Below are 9,998 nucleotides of genomic sequence, written 5' to 3'. Positions count from 1 at the left end.
ATAATCACGTATTGTGATGGTAATGGTGGCGTGTTGAATACTGAGCAGGCGAGGCCGTGGCCTATACCTTGGTGATCGACTCATGAGTTAAATGAGAACCACGTTTTCTACATTAAAACAAAAACACACAATCTTTTTCCCCCAAACACTGTCCACTAAATAAAACGAAAGTGTAGCAGTTTTATTTTGAAGTGCCCTCATTCAACTCTTATTTTTTAAATCAAAATGGGTTTTTTTCTTCTTACGGGAATCTCTGTAAAACGGACTTCTTTTGATATTAGAAAGCTTTTATTAATCCACCCGTTCATTTACTTGATTCCCTGACTCACACAGAATATTAATCATTCCACCTTTCAGGAAGAAAGAAATAATAATAGCTCTACACGTCCTTAAAAAAACGCCTGGCTGGCACATCTCACAGATCTATTTGACTGTTTGCTCAAGGAAATGTGCTTCATCTGTATTCTTACGGGGCAACTTTCCATACAGGTTTTCAGCCAAAAGTAATTTCTAGTTCCCTTTTCTTTCTTTTTTTTTCTTCCGAGAGACACAGAGAGAGGTAAAGAACCGGCAGCGTGTTGTTGCGATTTCTCTCTTTTGCTTTATTTTTGAGCCGTCAGGCCGTGACGAGGCAGATGAGAGATGAGAGAGGGAGGGAGGAACGCAGAGAGACAGAGAGCTTAATGGACTTTATTTTCTGGATGGGGGAGCTCGAATATATTCTGCTTTATCTCAGTTTTTTTTCCTCCTGGAAACAGTGAATCAATCACACATTTAAGGAGGTGCTGGGCTTTTTTTTAGCCAACTCCTTTAAAGGGTAAATAAATAAAAAAATGCAACATGGGGGCTGCATAATGACCCCGGGTCCCCTGGCTGTCTCTGTCCCTCTCTCATCCTGTTTTTTTTTGCCGGGATGAAAACTAAGCTCTAGATGCCTCTGGAGACTCAGCTTTTACAGAAACACCTTTAAAAGCCAAGACCCCCCCCTCATTTGGGAGAATCTTTGTATCTAATTTGCAACAAAACCTCAGGAGCTGGCCAACCTTGATTGAATTTCCCGGAGCGAGTGGTTAATTTGTTTGGTCAGTGTGAGGAATGGCTGGACCTCCCTCACTAAACCCACACAGCTGTGAGGGAACATCAGCCTTGCATTCTTATGTCAGGTGGCACATTAAGAAAATGCATTTTATGTAGTTCGGGGATTATAGTCCTCCCCCCAAAAATGCAAAGCCGTTTCTGGCAACTTTCCCCTGGATTAATGTTAAAAACTGCAAGATCTAGTTCAGTCCAGGCCATCACCATTTCTCACCAGCTGTGTAAAAACATGGCATAAAGTCTGTAATTTAGAGAATTACGCCTCAGTGGCCGATAAACAAATGCCTCTATAGAATGTGTAAGTTATTGCGTTTTGCCCCTATCAGTGTATTTATGGGCTTGGGGAGAAAAAATAAATTTCAAACACATAATCCCCATCACCCACCCCGAGGATGGTGAGAGTCTGAACGTCTAATGCCAACAGTAAATACACTGATAAGTGAATAAATAGTTATCTGGACGTTTTTTTTGTAGGTCACAAGTCATTCCTCTCCATCTCTTTACAAAGCAGGGCGTATTTCATGCCCCGGCCCAGATAGGACGGGTGAAAGGAACCATTTCATTTACTCTTATCTGAGAGAGAGAGAGGGGGGAGGAAGAGAGAGAGAGGGGGGGTGTCTTCTCTGCAAGATACCTGTGGTGAGGAGGGCGTATGCACAGTCGGCTTCTATAAACGACCCCGCCAAGAGAAAGAAAAAAAATCTGTGCTTTTATTCATGGCAAGGTTTTCGGGACGTGATAATAAGAAGAGGAGGAAGGGAAGAATGCCTTCGCACTTGTACAAAACATTCACAGAGAACGAGTGTGTGTGTGTGTGTGTGTGTGTGTGTGTGTGTGTGTGTGTGTGTGTGTGTGTGTGTGTGTGTGTGTGTGTGTGTGTGTGTGTGTGTTCAGGATTTCTGTCCATGTAGGTCAGCGGGCTCGTTCTTGCTTTTATGAACGTCTGAAAGTGAGTGTGTACGTGTGTGTGTATGTGTGTGTGTAAGTTTTCTCTTCTACGTCTCAACACCAAGTGGGACATTACAGTTAGGATTTCCGGTAAAATCCCAGGATTAGAAATAAAACAACAGCAGTGGGGTTCAGGTGCTGACCCTGAACGACAACATTCAAGAACCTTCCGATCATCTCTCTGCTATAACAAAGGGATAAAATGTCCCAAAATATGTAAAAAAGAAAATTAAGATCCACACTACAATCCAGATTGTGAAGCCCTTTGAGCCATGTTTGAGATCTGTGATTTTGGGCCATAAATAAGCCCTGGCCCAGGAGCTGCTTAGGTTATCTGTTTACATTGAAAGCAAGCCCCTAACTCATCATCATAATATAATATTACTGATCTCTGTTTAATATTACTTCAAACCGGCAGATGTAGTACAAGACAGTTTCCTGGGTGTGTGCTCCAAATTCCCTTCGACCGAATCCAGTAAACCAAAAAATGTGGTCAATTCCCAGTGAAGGCCCATCTTCATTCAGGGATGACCTATAGTGCTGCCCAGAATTATTCACACATCAAAATCCCTAAAAAAAAAAACACCGCTCAAAAAGGTCGTCACAGTTGATTTTACTGAAGAGGAAATGTTTAGTGATTCATAAAGTTAGGACACTTCTGAGAGATAGTTTTTAAAGGAAAGAACAACAAGTCCAAATCAAACCTACAGAGGTCCTGACTTTTACTCCGTACGGGTCAAGCTCGAAAAAACGCACGATACTACATTTCCCACAATGCATAAGTGTCTGGGATTACTGACAGGGTTATTTTATCAAGACTTGACGAAGCTCCTCCAGAGCTTCAAAACACGAGTGTTATTACTTGCTAGTTGTACTCCTGCATGATGAATACACAGATTTGTATGTGTAAATGCGTCCCTCTAATCCACCTGTCCCAACAAAGCCATGCCAAAACAAATCAGAAAAATCCAAACACATATCCTGTAATTGAGTGGACTGCTCCTTTAATTGAACAGCTTTTGATACAGCTGATGTGAACATATTGTCTTTAACGTTCATGCTGGCTGTTCCATTTAGACTTTTAGCACAGCTTTTGCGGACACTGCATGAAATATGACTGCGTCTACACATTGGTGTCTTTTGTAAAGAACGATTGCTTTTTCAAACCGCGCTGTCTGAGGCAGGCATCTGCATAATGAGGCTTCTTCTATCTCCAGAAAATAAAGCAGTGAGGGAGACAGTGACCCGGCGCGTCCCGCCGCTTGGAAGCAGCTCTGTTCGATTTCACAGAGCGTGTAGAGAGTGTAGACTTCACACTTTATGTGTGGATGTGTTTCTGTTTGAGCTGGAGGAGTGTGTGCATGTGTTTGTTTGTGTTTCTTTATTTTATGCTGATGGAAGGAAGGAGAGGACGGGGGCACAGGTTCAGGGGACAGCTTTGTGTTTAAGGGGGTATCCCTGCTGGGGTAATGTGTTTAAAATCTATTACCCCCACAGCTAGGATTAGTGTGTGTGTGTGTGTGTGTGTGTGTGTGTGTGTGTGTGTGTGTGTGTGTGTGTGTGTGTGTGTGTGTGTGTGTGTGTGTGTGTGTGTGTGTGTGTGTGTGTTTCCCCTAAAGACGTAATCACTATGGTAATACAAAAGCCAGTGGATTATGTGGCAAAAAAATAAATAATCTGGTTGATTTACACTCTGCCTTTGGTGAGATACATACATGTACAGTAAATACACACACTATTGGGGAGCGGGGGAGAGAGCGTATGGATCCCACTACTGCTGACTTATTATATCATTACATGTTATATTGTCTGAAACGGCGGTTAGCATTGTCGTCGCTCAGCAAGAGGCCCCTGCAGGTTCAGATCGGTCGGCTGTTTGTAGCCTTTCAACGGAGAGAGAGTTAACAGAGGTGTGAATGAGTGAACCTGCCCCTCCTCAGGTGCATGATGGGATAGGCTCCCGGACTGGTGCTCCACAATTAGTTGGTTAGTCCATTAGTCGATTGGCATCCTATTAAAAAATAATCAATTTAGTACTCTGTAAGCAAAAATGCCAGTAATCCTCTGGTTTCAGCTTCTCCGACATGACCATCGGTCATCCCTGATAGTCTGAGCATCTTTGCGTTTTGGGCTGTCCATCAGACAAAACAAGATATTTAAAGGCGTCATATTGGAACCTTTTTTTCCCCGTTATATTCTGACTTGTAAACTATATGGATGCAAACTACATCCCAGGTTTTACTTTGCTCTAGAGCTGGGCCATAATGCAATATGATTATTTATTTTTCAAAGGAATCGTATTACGATGAAATCATGTACCGAAATATTGGGATGTGCAACTAAGTCGTCCAAACAGGTCAAATTTCTCAGAAATTCTCATAATTTTTGCACTAAAGTTTCAATGGAATGAGAAAATACTGAGTTATTTTCATCCCGCGTGTATTTAATTCACACAGGAGTATACAAAACCAACTATTTATTTATTGAATTACCAGAAAACGCGCTAAATGGTGACATTGTTATCGGGATATGAACGACCTATGTGGTGATGAGAGTATTTCGGCAGTATCCTCGCCGCTCTTTTGCTCCAATTCGCACCCGATTTCTACTTTCTGTTCCTTTAAATATGTCAATCAAAATACAAGTTTGTCAGATGAATTATCAGGTGGCTATAGATTTTCTAGGTCTGATAGTTACAATAGCAGAAGAGCGATGGATTCAAACAGTTCAATAACTATGAACAGAATGATATAAAGGTTCAGCTTGTCTCCTTTTTCTATTCTATACCAGTCCTTTTCTCTTTCATTTAATTCCTTGGGGGGGATGTTATCCTTAAATAAAGGGGCCAGTCGGTCAATAATGAATCCCCTCATTTACTGAAGATCTAAGCTCACTCTGCCCCGCTTGAAAATGGGCAGAGCTTGCACTTTGGAACAGTCAAACTGGTACTATTGTGCTGAGCTAGATAAATCAGTGGCAGGGAGAGAAATCACATGGATTTGAGATATTAAATTTAATCCAGCAGGAGTGGGATACTAGTCCAGAGAGCGTGGCTCTAGCCCATTATAGTTTTAACCAAACCTCATAAAGAATGATAACATTATGCACACACACAGAAAGCACCTCCATCGGCAAAGTAAGAGACTTTGTGTGTTTACATTTTCAGCTGAGCAGATGTGCTTCAACTTTCACTACGTTTTTTAATGTGAGCGTCCAGCTCCATCCACCGTTGTCGCACAGAAACAAGCTGTTAATGGCAGGAAGACAACATGGTGTTTGTTTTTGGTTGACTTTTGTCTCCCAACCCGGGAGAGTTGAATCCACAAGGGTGAGAACAGGCAGCGAGCGAGTCTGATCAAATGCCGAGGCTTTTAATCCAGACTGGAATGTGGCCATTGGATGTGATGCTTATGTCAACATCGCGGATAAATGGCCGTCTGAACGGCCTTTTGTGGCAGTCTGTCTCTTTAAGATCATGTCGGAAAAGCAGGAGTTTGGGAAATCTCTGTTGCTTTTTACCCAAAAAAGTAATTAGAGTAAAGACGAGGCCTCGGACACTAACGATGCAGTAAATCTAGAAGTTTTTGTCATCACTGATATTATCTGTAAGGTCACACTCGTCCAGGCCTTCATTTTGTCACTCACATTCAAATAACTTTATCTTTGTCTTATTTCACTGCCTGTAACCTAATTCAAACCTAGGCGGCCATAGCACCCCTCTCTCCCTCGCTCATCCTTGACCTTGTTTTGACGTGTCTTCCACTCTCTTCTCTCTTTCGGCCTCTCTTTTCCAGGACACGGCGGGGTGAACCAGCTCGGAGGCGTGTTTGTAAACGGCAGGCCCCTCCCGGACGTGGTCAGGCAGCGAATAGTGGAACTGGCCCACCAAGGGGTCCGGCCCTGCGACATCTCGCGCCAGCTGCGAGTCAGCCACGGGTGTGTCAGCAAGATACTGGGCAGGTAAACGTGGGCCGAGGTTTATTAAAGCGTTGGTTTCTCGGTTTGACGCCATCTTTTTTTTCAACACTTTCAGTGCCAAACTGAAGCCCCTGTAAGGTCACGCTGACTCATTTGGTGTCCATTCTGCCATTTCTTTGACTCCCTCAGCATGAGCAAGCTGCATTCTGACCGCCGTCTGCTCACTCGCTGCTTCTCCTTCCTGATTTCTTTCTTTTTGCCCCTTTAAACTTCCTCTCTTACCTCCTATCCTGTATTTCTCTCCCGACCCCTCTCAATATTTCTGTGTCTCTCCACTACACCTCCCTCCCTTTTCTCTCTCTCTCTCTCTCTCTCTCTCTCTCTCTCTCTCCCGTTCTCTCTCTCTCTGCCTTTTCAAAGCTAAAATTCGAGACCAAATCCCTGCTCGTTCCGTCCCCCAGAGAAGAAAGGGGCACAAAAGGGAAAAAGATTCATCACTTTTTGGGAATTAGCATCAAAATGAAAGTGGCACCATATTTCTGAAACCCCCCCCACAAAAAAAGAAGTGAGATGGAGAAAGGGAGAAAGACAAGAACACAATCAAAAAGGAAAAAGGCATGTTAAAGAGGAAGAGTGTAGGGGGGGGGAAAGGGGTGAGAGACAGAGAGACCATTTGAGGGGACGGAGGGGAAGGATTAGCTACAGCGACCCTCAGCTATATCAAAAAAATGTGTTGCTCATTGTTCTCCCTTGCCTCTCTCTCTCTCTCTCTCTCTCTCTCTCTCTCTCTCTCTCTCTCTCCTCTCTCTCCCCCTGTCCTGGCCGTTCAACTCACTGAAGCGTTACCGGGAAGGGGGAGGAGGAGGAGAGGGGATCGAGGGATGGAAGGAGGGAGGGAGGGTTGTTTTATCCTCTCCTCTCTGTCTCTCTGGTGCCAGCAGAACAAAAAACAGCAACTCTTCCACGTGTGTGTGTGTGTGTGTGTGTGTGTGTGTGTGTGTGTGTGTGTGTGCGTGTGTGTGTGTGTGTGTGTGTGTGTGTCAGCTCATCGTTGTGAGGATATCAATAACCACGCTCGTTTATTCAACGATGATTCCGCTGTGAATAATTTAAATAGTTTTCCATTTGGAAATAGATTTTTTATTTTTATTGTTTTTTATTTTTTTCTCCTTTAGCTTTGTTTATACTCCAGCTGTGGATAGTCAAATTGTGCAACACACACACACACACACACACACACACACACACACACACACACACACACACACACACACACACACACACACACACACACACACACACACGCACACATAAAAACACAAAGAGAGACAAGGAAGTGCACATTTACACGAGCACACATCCTCACGGAAGGGATAACTCGTACAGCGGTGGAGAGACAGAGAGAGAGAGAGAGAGAGAGAGAAAGAGAGAGAGAGCAGGTTTAAGACTGACTGACAGCTTGCATCCACACACAGCATCCCCCTCTCCCTGCAAGCTGTGTAGCGCATTTGCTGTCCTCCCACCCCCCACCACCCCTACTGCACCCCATGCCCCTTCTGCATGCAAATACATTCATGAAATAGCCATGGTGGACACGAAACGCCTGAATATCTGTGTGTGTGTGTGTGTGTGTGTGTGTGTGTGTGTGTGTGTGTGTGTGTGTGTGTGTGTGTGTGTGTGTGTGTGTGTGTGTGTGTGTGTGTGTGTGTGCCACCCTCTTCTCTGTCACGATGTGAAACTGCCATTGAAAAAATGGCACGAGTCAGACATCATGAATATTTTTTTGGCGTCACGTTCAGTTTAACTGTTATCCAACTGTTTGTTCTGATGACCGCGAGGAGGTCGGGTTCACGTGTAATAAGTAGAGGTGGGACTGCAACATATTGAATTGTCGGATTTGTAGTTTTATTGACATGACGTCAAAATTTTGACTTCATGGCAATGACTGTTTTCTCTGTTGGTCTGTGAAAAGCACAAGGCGTAAACTGTTTGTTTTTAGTCTCTCTCCGCGATTTGAGGTTTACAATAATTACAGGAATTGAATACAACGTATGTTAGTGCCTGGTAAAAAAATCATTTTCTAAGTCTGAGGGGTTGAAGATGTCTTTTGCAGGGAACACCGAAGCAAAGAAAATCAAAATGTCTTGAAAACTAAAAGGCCAAAAAGAGGGGGACAGCAAAGACAAATAGAGTCCTTTACCATCAAATTAACAAAAGTCCTTAATGTGGCAAGCGTCATAAGTGTCCCATCCAAGCATTGGCATAATATCTTGATGCATTTGTAATATTTGCAATATTTCTTTGTCTTCGTCAGGTACGTAGTCACGCCGACGGCGCTCTTTTCCTAAAACCACATGACGGAGTGGTTTATGTTGCCTAAACATAACTTCCTGTCAAGATGGAAGCTTATATTTAAAAAGAGTGACCAAGCTGAGTTATTTGAAGGATCCATGTGTATGAAAGGGTTTTAGGACGTTTTTTTCCTGTCGATCCTGGCTGCGAAGTGATCCCTTGTGAATGTTGGCGATAAAATCTACTGCTCTCTGCAAAAACCCATTGTGATGTTCAACAGAAGCTTATCTGAGGATCCAGCTGTCTGAGTCAAGTGGATGTCTTAAACTTTTGCTGTGAAACACTATATGTTTCCTACTTGATTCAACCAAATCAGACTCATATTAGCTTCAGCTGAATTTAAGATTTCTTTGTTTTTGACCACGGCAAGCTCTGTAGATTTTGCATCACACATGACCTCACTTCACTTTGTGAGTACTGACAGTGAGAATGTGAACTGTCCTCCCAGAAATGCGACGCGAGGCGGGAAGGGTCGTTCTTTTTCAAGATCAGGTGCTAACGGAGGAGGAGGGTGAGGGACATGGGGGGCCAGAGAGACAAGGACTGCTTTTTGAAGCGTTTTTAAATCAAAGCCAGAGAGAAGTCCTGACTCAAGCGGGAAAGTGGTTCATGTGCTGAGGAGCTGAGACTTTAAAGGGTTAGGGGACAGAAAACCACAGACAAATGAGTTGAAATTAAAACCGACATTACTAACCATGTAACCTTTTCTTATATATGGGGACTGGATCACTTTTGCACAACCATCTGCATTGATAAGAAATGTCAAAATAAGAACAACATCAATTAAATGAGTAACACTGTCAGTAATGTAGAAACGTCTTAGCCTCATGATTCTTACATGTTCTCTTTTTTTATTCCATTTTGGGTCTTTGAGAAGAAACATTCTTCCAGTTTGAATTCGTGACCAACACAAGCCTCTCCTGCGCTCTGGTTTTGCAGGTACTACGAGACGGGCAGCATCCGCCCCGGGGTGATCGGGGGATCCAAACCAAAGGTTGCTACTCCCAAAGTGGTCGACAAGATCGCCGATTACAAACGCCAAAACCCCACCATGTTTGCCTGGGAGATCCGGGACCGGCTGCTGGCCGAGAGAGTCTGCGACAACGACAGCGTCCCCAGCGTCAGCTCCATCAACAGGTATACGTTCTGTTTGAGTATCAATCCGCAGCAACAGGTACCGAGAGTAGGTAGAGCTCAGAGGAGTATAATACGCTGTGTTTTATGTGTGTGTGTGTGTGTGTGTGTGTGTGTGTAAAAGAGAATGGCAAAGAGGCCCCAGTCTCCATATGTATGAAGTGGCTGCAGCTCAGTGGTTCAACACGATGGTACAATGACAACCCTTTCCCCTGAGCATAGAGGCAGAAAGAGAGAGAGAGAAAGAGAGAGGGAGAAAGAGAGAAAGAGGGAGGGATGGTGAAATAAGAGAGAGAAGCAGTGAGCAAAGGAGGCGGACAAAAGAGAAGGAAGGTGTGCGAGAAAAAGGACGGAGGCGGACACAAAAGGAAAGGAGAGAAAGGGAGAGGGAAGGAGAGGAGAGGACACGAGAGGAGAGGAAAAAGGGGGAGGAAAGGGGAAAAAAGGAAAGGAAAGAGGAAGGAAAAAGGCTTGCATGAGCAGCCAAGCAGGAAGTGTGAGGCCCCTCTGCCATGTCAGCCTGCCTCAGCCACTTCACACACACACACACA

At 44.0% G+C, this 9,998-nt stretch overlaps 1 protein-coding gene across 2 annotated transcripts in view; it reads left to right on the top strand.

Moving 5' to 3' along the window:
* The window catches only part of pax5 (paired box 5), a 53,355-nt gene that overhangs the window by 9,479 nt on the left and 33,878 nt on the right, over positions 1-9,998 (top strand). For both annotated transcript variants that reach the window (XM_054603881.1, XM_054603880.1), the window contains exons 2-3: positions 5,838-6,003; positions 9,253-9,450. In XM_054603881.1, coding sequence (XP_054459856.1) covers positions 5,838-6,003; positions 9,253-9,450 — 364 coding nt within the window. The remainder of the gene's footprint in view (positions 1-5,837; positions 6,004-9,252; positions 9,451-9,998) is intronic.

This window comes from Anoplopoma fimbria, chromosome 9 (assembly GCF_027596085.1).
Source record: "Anoplopoma fimbria isolate UVic2021 breed Golden Eagle Sablefish chromosome 9, Afim_UVic_2022, whole genome shotgun sequence".
NCBI classification, from domain to species: Eukaryota; Metazoa; Chordata; class Actinopteri; order Perciformes; family Anoplopomatidae; genus Anoplopoma; species Anoplopoma fimbria.
This window is presented reverse-complemented; position numbering and strand designations above follow the sequence as displayed.